This window comes from Lissotriton helveticus, chromosome 5_1 (genome assembly GCF_964261635.1).
Source record: "Lissotriton helveticus chromosome 5_1, aLisHel1.1, whole genome shotgun sequence".
Classification (NCBI taxonomy): domain Eukaryota; kingdom Metazoa; phylum Chordata; class Amphibia; order Caudata; family Salamandridae; genus Lissotriton; species Lissotriton helveticus.
Window position 1 is genome coordinate 1986819204 of NC_136065.1, and position 15174 is coordinate 1986834377.

Genomic DNA, 15174 nt, shown 5'->3' on the forward strand with positions numbered 1-15174 from the left:
TTTCTTGGCTTTTAAAGCCAAAAAAGCGGAGATAAACCCCCTTGATAATATGCCCCGAAGTTCCTGCAAGATTCCTAATAAACATAGGGTTATAGTCTGCTGTCGTAATTTAAGCCATAGTAAACTGCGATCTGCCAAATCAAAAGCAGAGCTAAAGTAAACAAAACAAAACAGAGCAAACGTCCAATCGTTTTCTTTGCCTTTTGCCCCAGGGCCCCCAGGCTGAAGTAATGATCTAACATTGAGTGCCCATGCTTGAAGACCCCTTGTACTATTAGGGCCAGGGTCAGATTGGTAAGGCTGGCACTCAGGCAATGGCAGATGGGCCGGTTCTTAGTTCCAGCTGAGGGCTGCTTTTTTGGCAGCCTGCGGGAGGAATTGGGCTGTGTCTGGTGTGGTCAGATGTCCCTAGAAGCACAGTGGGGCCCTGAGTGGCCTTTTTGGTGGCAGATGGGCTTCTATTACCTCCCTTTTATCAACGGATAGAGGTGTCACTTCCTTTATCTTGCTGGGTCGGCCAATTAATGTGTGCATACTGAACGGGGCAGGGGCCTGAGCAGAAGGGGCCTCAGTGGTTTTCAGGTGTTTATAAAACTTTGCGGAAGCACTGTTTTGCAGAAAGGCAATATGCAAATGTGGGCCACTGTTTTTTTGCGTGCCCAAGCCGATTTTTACTCCCAATCCAACCCTGATTGGGGCTATTTCATTACAAATCTGTAATGAAATGAGAATGACCTTGGAATACAATTTTGCACCAACATCTAGCAATCTTATAAAATGGTAGTTACCAGGTACATCAACCTCCCCATTTTTATGTATCAGTTTAATTACTACACCCTTGCAGCTGGGCAGGAATATACTCTCCTTAGCTATGGCTATCAAACCTTTCAAAAGAAAGTTGCCCACCATATAGGATTAGACTTGCTCACAATTGCGGGGAGATTATCAGGCCTAGCTGCTTTCATTAAAATTGGGGAGGCTATCAACTTGGCTATAAATTGGGCAGAGGAAGACTCCAATTCCTCCTCCCCAAGTTTAGGCCAGTTATCCATCACAGTTATTTCCCCAGCCTTATAACTATTGCCTAAAAAGGTTACCCGATCAGTTTCTGAAACCATACATCATATCGGGGGAATTGCATTGCTACACCACCTCTCGATTAACTTCCAGAATATTCTCGTATTCTTATCCTGGAGGGTGCTAATCATGAGGTCCTAATTTGACTGATAAAAGGCCTGCTTGTTAGTCCTAACCAGGGCTCGTACTCCCTTTTTTCACAGTTATAGCCCTCAAACGTGTTTATAGGATCCAAGGAGCGCCTGACCCTTCCAACTTTCCTTAACTCCTTCCTAGTCAGTAACCACTCCTTATCAAACTGCAGCTGATTAGAAGACCAGTAGGACTTATCCTTTTGAGCCTTCTTATTACATAACGTTACTAATGGGATCAAACGATTAACTACCTCAGCAATGGTTTTGGAATACCATAGATTGACGAACCGGTGTCCTTACCAAACTCCAACTCATTAAGCATATGGTACTGAGTCAATTGGGCCATTTACCTTTAATCTATTCTTGTTGTTAAGCGCTTGGGAAAAGCTACTTCCATCGAGATCACCCGCTCCCCTGTTAATGGAACTGCAGCTATTACCCTTTTTAAGCCCTGGTGGTTACCACCGCTTATTCCTAGCACCTGAAATCCTGGGCAGAGGTCAAAGAACTACTCTTGCATAAACATGTAGTCTATTGGACAAAGCTGGTTCACATGTAAAAACATTTGGGCTGCCGGTAAATCCCCCTTAAAACAGCCATTTAGGCAAACAAATCCTAACGCGTGAAGGAATTGCATGCATTTCCCTTCTAAGTTGGATTGACCACACTCTGAAAAAAATGCTTTGGGGATGCCGTATCACTCTTACATATCGGAAAGCCCAACGTCTACCTGTGCTTGGGCAAGACGAAGGTTAGAATACCCTAATAGGAGAATCAGCGGGCCCCAGGAATTCAGACAGATCCGTCAGATCCCTCTGGAATACCTCCCAACTCTCCTTCCGGGACTCATCCGGATTTATATAAACATTAGCAACCATTAGGCTACTTTGCCGCAGGCAGCTGTCATACAGGTCATGGAAACAAGCCAAAAGGCATTCACTACTTGTGTGGGTGATTCTTGCTCCTTTGCTACATTTAGTTGAAATCAAAGTCATAAGGCCACCTCTTACCCGCCCAGGACCTATTTTAGTTCCTCCTTTTCCAAACTGCATGAACCCATTCTTATGAATCGGATCACCCGTCAACCAGGTCTGCTGGAAACAAAATTATCTCGTTCTCCTCCCATATTTGTGTAAGATCTGTCATTCTTATTAAGTTCCTCAGCCTGTGAACATTCCAAGATATAACCCCCAAGTTGGTGGGTGCCGCGAGTATCTAGTCCACCAGACCCCCCCAAGATAAGACACTCTCCCTGTCAACGCTTAGACGCCCAAATCTATTGCGAACTGGAATAGGGTCTATCACTCCCTCACTTAGATGGGTAGGAATGGTTACCTTTAGTGTACCTCGACTGTACCTCACCACACAGGATCTAGGCGGAATTACCTGCCCTCCAATTACCATATTTAATTGTACCAGATTTAGTCCAGCATGATTTTGCAATTCTGGATCAGGGGCTCTACCTCAATTGCAGGTACAATTCTTAAGCCAAGTTTATTGAGCCCATCAGTAACCTCTAAGGCTTCAATGTATTGGAGCACTTTACATGAGCACCAGTTACATTACACAAGGACACATTTGTTTTTGTGTTTTTAATGCATGGGGAGAAGTGATTTGCCCAGAACCACTCGATGTTGAGGTAAAATATTCACAGCAACAACTTTTCTTCCTAGAAACTTCACAATTGAGATATTTTCTGTGTTAAAACCTCATAATGGTACTATTTTGCCCATTAAAACTCTGCGGTTGTGATTGTTCGTACTTCAAAGCTTCATAACTGTAACAGTTTTATGCCCAAAAAAAGTTAATGAATTGTTGTGTCTAGAATCCCTACAACAGTGAGATTATGCACCTTAAACCCCCACAGTGGTGACATTCTGTACCCCGGAATGTTGAAATTTCTACCTGAAGACCTCACTGCGGTAATATTTTATGTCAGAAAACCTCGCAAGGGTGAAAAAATGTTTTGCCTCAAAATCTCTCTACAACATTTAGAGCCTGATGGGTGATGCTTTGTTGTTTCTGAAACCTCACAAAGCTGATAGTTTGCTTCTAAAACCTCCAAAATTGTGATATTTTGTACCTGATGCAGAGATTGTGTGCCCGGAAATGTATAATGGTGATATCTAGAATCCGATGAGTGCACAATGATCCCATTTTGTACCCGAGAACCTCGAGCAGTAATATTATGTAGCTTACAACCTCCCAGGGAACAGGCTCCGAGATGGAAATCTCACAGTGGTCACATTTTGTAACTGAAAAAGTCACAACTGTGATATTTGGAGTCTGAAAACGCTACCGTAGTGATATCTTGTTAATGTTGGATATCTTTTGTTCCTGGAAACCTCACAAGGCCATATTTGGTACATAAAAGCCTCACAATTGTGATAGTAGTTAACTAATAAACTCACATTATTTTTCATTATAAATAGGTGTGTTATTTGAACCCCTAGAGTCACAGAGACAAGAGACACTAATAAGCGCCCAAGTCCATGAAAGCGCGGTTCCTGGCTCGAGCATGAGACTGGCTAGAATGCCATGGGCGCTAAAGCAAGAAAGGCAAAGGGACCCGTTTCTCCTTGGAAAGATTCAAAAGATTATCTTAATTCGTGCACAGGGCCCCTTGCAAGCGTGGCATGGTGCACCTGCTGTACCAATGGGCTCCCCATGTCACCTGTCTTCTCTCTCTTTTACTTATGTCCATCCCTTTCCCATCTCCTTCCTCCCTATTTTCTTACATCGCTACCCACACCCACTCTCTTTCTTCCCTCACTGTTGCTTATTCATCCTTTTATCTCTCCCATCCGTTTTCCTTCCCTCTCCCTGCTTCTTTTTGTCATCCTCTTTTCCTTCCCCTTTCCCACATATTCATCCTCATTCTCCCCTCTCTCTTTTCTATCTTTCTCTCAATATCTCTCTAGTATGCCGCTCTTTTTGATCTTTTTCCTTCTATTACACTAACATCTTAACTTTAATTTTCTCCTTCCTTTACATGTTGCTTCTTTCTCTCTCTTGTTCTTATCTCCTTTGCGCTTTCTCCTATTCTTCTACTTGTCACATTTCGGCCTCTCCTTTCTGCCTTTCCTCTCGCCTAGATTTCTCCTTTATCCCCTCACACATTTTCTTCTACCCTTTCTCTCATCTCCATAGCACCGATATTTTCTTCGAATGTGCTCACTCTCTTTCTGCCCTCCTTTTCCTCTCTCCTATGCCTTCTTTCCTTTTCTCTACTCGCCCATCACCTTCGGCTTTCTTTCCCCTCCCACTGTTCTTTTTACTTTCTTCCTGCACCATTTCTGTACATCATTTATGTTCTTCCTATCATTTCTCTGTTCATTTCCCCTTCATCCCATCTCTCTCTTCACATAGTGTCTGTCCTTGTTTTCTGTTTTCTCTCCTATCTTTCTTTTTTTTTCCCTCTGCCGTCTCCATTTCTGCCGTTTCCATTTCTCTCTCCACATTTAAATCTCATCTCTCCCTTCCTCTCTATATCTCCCCCTCTCATCCTATCTGCCTTACTGTTTTTTCTCCTTCCCATTTAGTCTTCTTTCTTCTCCCGTCCCTGCTTCTTTTCTTTCTAGTCTCTGTGTCCTTATCTGTTTCCCTTTTCTCCTACCCTTCTATTTCTCTCTTTCTATTCTATATTTTCTATCTCCAGCTCTATTTCACTTCCTATCACTGCTCTCCCATTACACTCTCTTCTTCTTCCCCAGGTCTGATTAAACACCCTCCCCTATGACTTTCCTCCTTTTTACTCTCTCCGGTAGGCCACCTCCCTCATTTCTTCATCTCCTCCCTAACTGCTCTGATCTTTATATCACCTCCAGATCTCTTCCTTATTGCCTCTATGCCTATCCTGGCATTTTACCTTTTCTTCACCTCAAGTGCCTTACTTCCTAACATCCTGTTTTCATTCTTCACTTTTCATTCTCCGCAAAAGTCTTCTCTCCTAAGAAATTCGGTGAAAAGACTCTGAATCTCCGACCACCGCTCTCCTGTAACCTCTTTTCTGGGTTTACTGCAGCCAGTGCCTAGGTTGTAAAATTAAATAAGTAAACAAGTAAATAAATAAATATTAAGTGTAACGTAAAACATTTTGGTAGTAAGTGTTGGAATAGTGGACTGTGCACACTTCGGATCATATCAAAAGCAAAATTAGTGATTAGCGCTGAACACTACTTTATGCAGCGTACCACCAATTCTGCATACTAGGGTGGAGTGAGCACATTTATACAGCATACCCCCTATACCGCATACCGGGGAGGAGTGAGCACTTTTATACAGCTTACCGCCTATGCTGCATACTGGGGTGGAGTGAGCACGTTTATGCAGCTTACCGCCTATGCTGCATACTGTGGTGGAGTGACCCCATTTATGCAGCTTACCGCCTATGCTGCATACTGGGGTGGAATGACCCCGTTTATGCAGCTTACCGCCTATGCTGCCTACTGGGGTGGAGTGACCCGTTTATGCAGCTTACCGCCTATGCTGCATACCAGGGTGGAGTGACCCCGTTTATGCAGCTTACCGCCTAAGGTGCCTACTGGGGTGGAGTGACCCCGTTTATGCAGCTTACCGCCTATGCTGCATACCGGGGTGGAGTGACCCCGTTTATGCAGCGTACCGCCTATGCTGCATACTAGGGTGGAGTGACCCCGTTTATGCAGTTTACCGCCTATGCTGCATACCGGGGTGGAGTGACCCCGTTTATGCACCTTACCGCCTATGCTGCATACTGGGGTGGAGTGACCCCGTTTATGCAGCTTACCGCCTATGCTGCATACTGGGGTGGAGTGACCCCATTTATGCACCGTACCGCCTATGCTGCATACCGGGGTGGAGTGACCCCGTTTATGCAGCTTACCGCCTATGCTGCATACTAGGGTGGAGTGACCCCGTTTATGCAGTTTACCGCCTATGCTGCATACTGGGGTGGAGTGACCCCGTTTATGCACCTTACCGCCTATGCTGCATACCGGGGTGGAGTGACCCCGTTTATGCACCTTACCGCTATGCTGCATACCGGGGTGGAGTGACCCCGTTTATGCAGCTTACCGCCTATGCTGCATACTGGGGTGGAGTGACCCCGTTTATGCAGCTTACCGCCTATGCTGCATACCGGGGTGGAGTGAGCACGTTTATGCACCTTACCGCCTATGCTGCATACTGGGGTGGAGTGACCCCGTTTATGCAGCTTACCGCCTATGCTGCATACTGGGGTGGAGTGACCCCGTTTATGCAGCTTACCGCCTATGCTGCATACTGGGGTGGAGTGAGCTAATTTCTCTAAACATCTCTGAAAAATTTAGCCAAAAAATAGTTCTCTTAAGGCCAAGAGACCATTAAAATTGTCTCATGTGCTTCACAAGGCCTCAGTGTTATCACTGCCACACATGCAGGGGGGACACGACCCACAGGTTCATTCATTCTCCGTGGGTGCAGAACGTAGGGTAGATTTTACTAGGTGCTCCAGAATTGCCACTTTCCTATTATAAGATAAACGTGGATCTTTTACAGTCTGTTGCAGTATTTTTATAGTGCTTTGTGCCCCAGATTGGCCTCCCAAATAGCTCCAATGTGCACCGAGTGCCTGGGTTTCCTTCCGGAGTGCATGGTTTGCCTTCCCAAAGGGCAAATAACTTGAGGTAGATTTTAAGTGCAGGGCTATGTGGCTTCCTGGTGGCTGCGCCCAGTGGCATCTATTGTGAGAATGTTGCACGTAATACTGGTTCACAATGCTGGTTTTCATAGAGGCCGCCACAATTGAACACAGTTACACAACAAACAGCCATGAGCAATAATTAGTAAGAAATCCAGGCCTTTACAAGGCTAAACGCTGGTAGGTTTTAATCTGTCAGCACGCCCTTTCTTAATAAGTTGGCTGGCGAAATCATGACTTTCATTTTCCTGGTATCCAATGCGTGGACACCTGACATTTCCTAAAAGTCTATTTCAGCAACATTATATTTAAACTTCTTGAGTTTGTAACAATAGTGACGTCAGTCGTTCACCCGGGCTATGACACACAGGTCCTAGAGGCTATTTTGAGTTCCCAGGCTGGCTATATTTAGGCAGGCCTCACCCTGGACGGGAGGGCGGGCTTCAGGACAGGGAGGCCTCCTTTACAAGCTGCTCATTGGTTACCACCGGCAGAGAGCAAGGTCGGACTGGCCTATAAGCAGTGAGGCGGGCCGGATGAGCTTGTCTGACAGGTCAGTGTGCTTGTGGGCCTGTTTTGTGGCATGTTGGTCTACTTTCTAGCTGCGGAATCCCCTGCCACAAACATTGGCTGTCGAGAGCTCGAGTTCATGCAGTCTTCCATACCTTGCAAAGCGCTGATACATTATTATTATTATATTTAAGTTTATAAAGCGCGCAGCTACCCGGAGGTTTCCCGGCGCTAGAACCAAATGAGGGAGAGAGCCAACTAAAAGGAAAGGAAGGCAGTTACAGGTTAAATAACCAAGTTTTCACCTCTCTGCGGAACTTGAGATAACACGGTTCAGTGCGCAGCGATAGGGGAAGGGAGTTCCAAAGGGAGGGAGCGAGACAAGAGAAAGAGCGGCCACCCATTCTGGCTTTTTTGATTCTGGGAACCAGGAACCTATGCTGATTGGATGAGCGAAGAGTACGGGGAGGACAGTACTGCTGAACCAAGGTATTAAGGTAGGGTGGAACCCGGCCAGCATTAATTCTATGCATAAAGCAGAGGGCCTTGAATTTCGTGCGGCTTTCAATACGGAGCAATACGAATACATTGTGTCTTTACAGGGTCAAAACTCCCCCAGTTAGAAAACATAGGCCACTTTCAAGCTACTTAATTCCTTAATGGGGGCCACTTTCATTTTGGTGCCAGGGCCAGACTGGCATTTTATTCCACCCGGCATTTCCCCGGTGGGCTGGATGCATCGGATGCTGGTTTTGAAAGTCCAGGGCTGCTGTACTTTTTCCATGTTCCCCGGTGGAAAATAGCAGATGGCAGAGTGGCCTTGAAGAGAGGGCGAGAGAAAGAGAGTGGGGAGGGGGCGGAGAGACTCAGCTATCGAAGACGAAGAAGTGAGAGAAGCAGCGGTACAGAGAATATGATAGATGGACAGGTGAGAGTTAGAGCAAGGAGAAGAAGGGGGTGGGGCTGTTTTCAGCACTTTTGCTACTTTTGGTTCCCCAGTCGGGTCCGGGCCTGTTTTCGGTCCCAGTTCGACTCTGGCAGGGAGTCCCCGCTGGAAGGAAGATTCATCGAAACAGTGCAGAGCGCAGCCCGGACTCGGGGCAGCAGCACGCAGGCTTGGGTCAGGCATGCACGGGGCCAGGGCTCAGAAGGGTCCTAGGCAGGCTCGCGCCGGTGCTCTGCGCATGTCCCGCCCCAACCCCTGCTGAGCTCGAGCCCACCTAGGGCCACTTTTTCTCAAAGGACCTCAACATTTCAACCCAGAGCCAGGCCCCGGGGACTTAGTATAAAACACATTAGGAGGGTGCCAGGGTGGCCCCGTAGGCAGAATGCAGCTGGTGTAGAGCAGGCTGGGGCCCCTATAACCTCTGGGCCTCGGTTGCACTGCACTAGCTGCACCACTGATAGCTACTCCCCTGGCTGCAGCAGAAATGTCAACACTTTGGGGCGAAAGGAAGGGGCAGTACAGTCAAGCCATGCACTTAGCAACACAACAAGATGATGGACGGAGCGCTGAAACTTTTCAAACGCTCATCCCCACTCACAAATCTAGGTTTAACCCATTGTTCTTTTGCTCACTATGGCACCCCAGTTTGGACCCAGCCACATGCAAGTCAGTCTTGACCCTGGTCCCCATGGGAACAGTCCAGACTGCACTGCCAGTTCTGGTCGGTCCTCTTTAGATTGGAAACAAGCATCCTGTGACCAGTTTTGGGGTATCACCCCTCATCAGCAAGGCTAGCTTGACTCCAGAGGCATGGACAGCAGGGGACCCATGTCTGAGCATACCCGTGGCCACCTAGGGCGAACATAGCAACATAACAAGGTGATGGACGGAGCGCTGAAACTTTTTAAACACTCACCCCCTGAGGTGGCGTGGACAGCAAAAGAACGATGGGTTGGAATGCTACCCCGAGAGATCGCCAGTAGTTGGACAAATTGCAAGCATTCTCCCATCACCTTCTGCGTGTTTCAGGCCATGTAGTTGGCCAATGTTGGGACTTCATGGTCCGTGGGCTGGTCTGACGCACAGCCCTTTTCTGGCTTGACAAAGCAGCTGCACACTGCCTATTGTTAGCAATTCTTCAACACACACATTAAGCAGGCTGTGGCTCCACCCTGAGGAGTGATACTCACTCCCAGCATGCTGGTGACTGTTCAGTGCATTGATCTGTGGAGAAGTGTGGCTCAATGGTTAGAGCGGCAGACCCTGATGCAGAGGTCTAGCCCGGGACCAGGGTTCAATTCCCCGCCTCGGCGGGTCTTGGGCTCAAAATTCCACGGACCTGATAATTCTCGCCTCGGAGCCTATTCCAATCATGGAGTCCCACTCTGCAACTCTGGGCAATAGCTTGCTCAATCTCCACAACGGCCCCCACAACACTAAGGATGCCTGGCCTCCACCTTGGGGGTGCCCCGGAGTGGACACCTCACAGGGAAAACCAGGATGGGTTCCACAGCGGTATTCGTACAAGTGCCTTGAGACCCTTGCGGGTGAATAGTGCGCTATACAAGTATCAATTTACATTTACATCCCCCTTCTGTGGATTGCTTGCATTGAATGTATGAGGCACCATTATACATCTCAAAAGTACATCAAACCATCACGGGTTAAATTCTTTAAAGCATAAATACATTGCAGAAAGCGATTGTCTTTTCTATCTTTTCACTACAGCAGGCGTTTCTTTAATGTTTTAGTCAAGAAACCAAATAAAAGCCAGACCTAGCTTTGCTAGTGCTTGTTCCTTCTAGGAAACTAACCAGCAACGTTGCACAGTAGGAGCCAGGAAGAATGCGAGAATTTACGCAGCACCAGGTAAAATAACATTCTGCCATCGGAGCACTCCTGCCACCTGTTAGGATTTTCAATAGGTGCCTCAAAAATACAAATGTCAACATATTTGGTGCATTAACAGTCCTTACTGACCTAGAGTGACATTGGGTCGATTTCCCAACCGGGAGTGGCCTTTGATGGCCCTATATGATTGGACAGAGTCGTCCACCTGCCAAGTGTCCCGACATACACTAAAATGACTCTGCTACTAGCCTTCAAACCATGTGCAGAACAAGTACTCAAGTTATGGACTCTTCCCCAGCCCTATCGGCTTGCACTCCACCTACTCATCTAGATGTTAGAATGTTTGCAGAGTGAGCGTCTCTAGAGAACACCCCAGAAAGCGGCATCCCTTTACTATCATAGCCGTAAATTGGCGCGGGAATTAAACACTCGCCTCTGATGTAGGCAGTGATCTGCAAGTTAATAGTTTGGATCTTGGCAAATGTCACTCGGGCTTCCATCCTTCCCAGGTCCGTGAATGATGCTCGATTAAACCTTAGGCGAAAGTGCCGCCGGTTGTGTTGGTGAAAGTGCTTAGAAACGGTACATAGAAACAGATCAGAATCATTGGTGCAGGAGGTACCGTGGCACCGCGGCTCAGTGCATCCTTTCACTAGCCAGCCAGGAATCGAGGTGGGTGTCTGCATTCGGGCCGTAGGCACTGCACACCTGTAGTCGAGGGCGCTAGAGTGCCACATGGAAGGCCTCTCCGAGGGAGCGGCGGTGCTACCCTGTACACGGCTCGTTAAAGGTGACCTTTCCCTCAGGCCTCTCTGACGTGCTTATCACTCTGCGCCAATCAGGCGCATGGATGTGAGTGTTTTTTTTTTTGCTCCAAGACATCCCGCCTCAATGAGCGCCGCACTCTGGCAAAACATGCGGAACATTTCAAACCCGTCAGTGAAGAATAAAAGGCTGTCAAAGGTAGAACACACCCGACGCCCCCTCTTGCTGCAGGGCGGCCTGTAAACACCCTCAGAGCTCTCCTCGATGGCCCCTCTCAGAGCGCCGGATGGCGCCAGCAGGCTGGAACCAACTACCCTGCGAATAAACGGAGGGGGTCGTGTGCGAGTTTTAATGTCGGGCAGTAGTTAGCCCCATGGGTAATTGGCATGTCAGGTGCGACCCAGACTGTTTCACATGGGGGTGGGAAGAGGGGTTTTGTAGGATTTTTAGGCAGGGTCGAGCGGTGCTTGGGTGAAGGTGGGTAGCAAGAGAACGAGAGCTAATATGTCGCTAACATCCATTTGCACTTTTTTATACGCAACAGACTTCTTTACCGATCGAATAACAACTCCTGTTGTTGTCCCAAGTCAAATGTGAGGCGTCATTTCTTAACCCCCATCCGTAAAACGTTCATTGTTTTACTCCGGTCAAGCCTGATTAACTCTACATTGTTAGGCTGAGAAACAACTGTTGCAAAGAGTTTACAATGCCCACGAGGCTGCAGGTTCACAAGTGTTCACCAGTGTGTGCAGGTGGACTCAGCCTGGAGCGCACACAGCCGCGTGGAAAGTCCACCCCAAGCCGGTATTTCCCAGTGAGTGGATTCCAGTTTCGAGGGCTGAACAACTCCTTCTACTAGTGACTCTGAACCAGGAACGGACCCACGGCCTTGTCAACTCATGTTTTGTATAAATAAAGCAAACACAAGTTTGAAAAAGCGTTACGATTCAAGCTCATGCCCCCCCCCCCCGCCCCCACCTGCTGCCCAAAGCTCTGATGATGGTGCTGGGAGGGCAGGGGGGGGCGTCCTTGTACAAAGTACCCCCCTCTCCTGCGACTTGGGGTCCGACTTCCGGGGTATGCATTTGACAGTCACCTTTGACCTGTACAGGGCCGGCAGTATTGCGCGGAAAGAAAATGTGGTGTTTGTTATGGGGGGGGGGGGCGCGACGGCAGGGGGTGTAATGAAGATGGGAGGGCGGCAGAACGTTGATGGGGTGCTCACAATTACACTGAGGGACATTAAGGGCTGATTACAATACCTTTAATGGGACTCAATTAAGGCCAAGTGGGATGGGGGGGGCTGCTGTTTGCATTGCATGACGTCAGGCAGCCCCCGGCTGCGCCCCTCAGGATTTTTGGCGCCGCGGGCCTGGACCCAGCTCGCCACGCCCGTGCCCCTGGGGGTGGAAGTCCCCGTGCAGCCAGGAGTTGGCGCGTCTGCTCGCGCCGCTCCCTGGAAAGAGCTTCTGGCCAGTGGAACCGACCGACGCTGACTATGCCATAGGCATGCCAGGCGTCTGATCCCATTCCACGGCTACACCCAGGGGTGGCAGGCCGGGTATATGGGTCGAACGAACCCCGATTGTATTCTAGAGGTGCCAAGCCCGCATGAGGGGTCGCCCTCGGTTGTACCCAAGAGGTGTAAGGCGCGGGCCAGGGCTCACGTCCCATGTTTCCAAGTGCTGCCAACCATACCACAGAGGATCAAATATCCAACCACCCACTTGGTGACAGGCTGGTGCCATGGGAGGTGGGGGCGGGGGGGGCTTCAGACTTGTGGCCACCATTTACTAACAGGTCTGTGCCAGGCTGAATAAAGAGAGGTGGCAGGACACCAGGATGTGCACAGAACCCACTGTGCGAGTGCCGATTGTTGCATCCAAGATTGTTTGCCAGGGGTAGCAGGCCAGTGCCAGGGGTTGCCCTGAAGGCAGCAGGCTGGAGGTCACTGGTCTAGGCATTGGTTGTGCCATAGTGGTACGAGCTTGTTATCAACACGCGGGTGCCAGGGTCGTACTCCCAATGTGCAGAGGAGTTATCAGGTCAGGGCCAGAGGTGTGACAGTGGATTGTACCCCGAGGGTGGCAAGCTGTCACCGATGGCCAGGACCCATCCTTGTGCCCAGGGGGCACCAGGGTGGTCCCAGAGCCTTCGGCTGTATGCAACGGGGGCCGGGTCAGTGAAAGGGTCGCCAGCCTGATTCTGGCGAACAAGTACCAGGTTGAGTTGAAGGGTTGGGCACCTCGGCGATGCCCAGCTGATGCCAGGGAGAGGGCCTGAGCCAGTGTGTAGACGGGGCTGCTCTAACCAGACTCCATTCATACATCGCGCCCACAATGGCAGGGCCATCAGCTGCAATTCCAATCGGGCCACTGGAATTATGCAGCAGCGAAGAACCAAATTATTTGGCAGGGATGACTAAAGTATGTGGCAAGAAAAGGCAAATTAAGCAGAGTTATGAGGCACCTTTTGAGATAGTATTACTTCATTATTTTGTCATTTTTACACAGTTTAACACGACAAAAGGTTCTTCTCATCAGTACCAGTTTTAACACTCAAATACAGCAATAAACAAGAGCAAGGGGAGCCAGTCAACCTTTGCAAAGGGCCGCTCACCACGCAGCAACACGTGTCACCGCGCTGTTGTAACGTTTGATCCTTTTGAGCCAGAAACAAACTGTATGTTAAACTCTGCAGATGATGGATTATGGTATAAACCCAGCAAACCCGTAATTATGCGGAAAAATCTGCAACCACAAAATCGCGTAATCCCCGTGGCCCTGCATACAGTGAGCAGGTGGCGAGGACCCGGCGATGTGTGCCAACCTGCGCGGTAAAATGACGCTGAAAGACGCCTACCCCGCTCTCTCCACAGGCTAAAGGGCCCCCAAGACGCCCCCAAGCCGCCCTTCATCTGTTTGTCTATTGCTCACCCCGGCCCTCCACCCAGCAGTCTTCCCATCCCGGACTTTCTCCGGCCATCTCTTCACGCATCTTTCAGCTCTCTCTCCACCCATCTTCGAGACATCTCTCCACCCAGCTCTCTTCCAATCTCTACATCAACTCTGCACCCATACCTGCTGCGGTCCCCTCTCCAGCCAACCATCTTCTGAGCTCTCCTCTGTCCGTCCGTCTTCGCAGCTGTCTCTGCTCCCATATGGCCGCCCAACTCTTTTCATGCATGCCCCGGGCCATCTCTCCGTGTTAATCCCTCCCCCCCTCTCTCCTCTGTCCCGTCTATCTGTGTCCACCGTCTCGCTGCTTCACTCTCTCTACAGTCTCCCCTCTCGCTCACACTCTCTCCTCCTCCACACCTCTGTCTTTTTCTCTCTCCATTCTTATCTCTCTGCATTTCTTTTTCGGTCTCTTTTTTATTTCGCGCTCCATTTCTTTTTTTCCCTTTCCATCCGTTTTTCTGTGCCTTTCTACCCCCATCTGCGCCTCTCTCACTTTCTTCGCTCAGCCACTCTCTTTTTCTCAGTCATTCTCTCTCCAGCTCACTTTCTCTCTCTTTTCTGTCCCTCTTACCCCTCCCTCTGTACTTCCGTTTCACTGTCCTTATATCGTCACCCCAGGCTCTCACTTCTTCTCTTTTCTTTCGCCCATGTCCCCTCTGTCGTCTCAATCTCTCCGCCCCCCTCCCTCTGTATCTCCTCCCCTGCAGGTAGAGCTCTCCGCACCTGTATTTGACAGTGCGGGGACAGGTTTGTCTCTCACCTGTCGTCCTCCCATGGCCTGTCTCCGGGGGTCCCGCCTCACGTCCAGCGGCTCCGCTCCATGCCCGGTGGTCCCTTTTCCCGCGGGTCTGTCCGGATGCTGTGCTCTCCTCCACCGCTCTCTCTCTCCTCGCCCAGAGCGCCCTCTCCTGACAGTCCCCTGCGACCGCTGTTGAGCACCCCTTCTTTTGCCCCTGTGCCCTCTCCTGCCGCCGGTACCCGCTGCCCTCGCCCGCTCCTAGCCAGCCTCTGCCCCGGCGGCGGTTTGAAGATTTCTATCTGCCTCCTTGGCCTCCGTCCCTCGGCCCAGCATGCCGTGCGCCAGCCCTACCTGTCAGGTGAGGCCGAGCGCCTGCAGCCCGGGGAGGAATCCCGGCCGACCGGCCCGACGGGTTCAGAGAGGAGGCCGGTTCGGGCCTTGTACCTGCAGCCGCGGCTACGGTGAAGTGTCAGGCGCATGTGGGTGAAGTGTCAGGCGCATGTGTATCTGAAGGTGCAGGTGGGTGAAGTGTC

At 49.7% G+C, this 15174-nt stretch overlaps 1 protein-coding gene across 2 annotated transcripts in view; it reads right to left on the reverse strand.

The window, feature by feature from the left end:
- Nucleotides 1-14948, reverse strand: part of RNF225 (ring finger protein 225) — a 147219-nt gene extending 132271 nt beyond the window's left edge. Inside the window, exon 1 of one of the 2 annotated variants that reach the window (XM_078645694.1) lies at nt 14663-14948. Coding sequence is in view for 1 of the 2 variants with exons in the window: in XM_078645692.1 (XP_078501818.1) it covers nt 14023-14102 (80 nt within the window). In the remaining variant the exon portion in view is untranslated. Of the gene's footprint in view, nt 1-14022; nt 14161-14662 lie in introns of those variants that run through there. The other variant, XM_078645692.1, reaches the window with a different exon arrangement.
- Between the last annotated feature and the right edge of the window lie 226 nt (nt 14949-15174).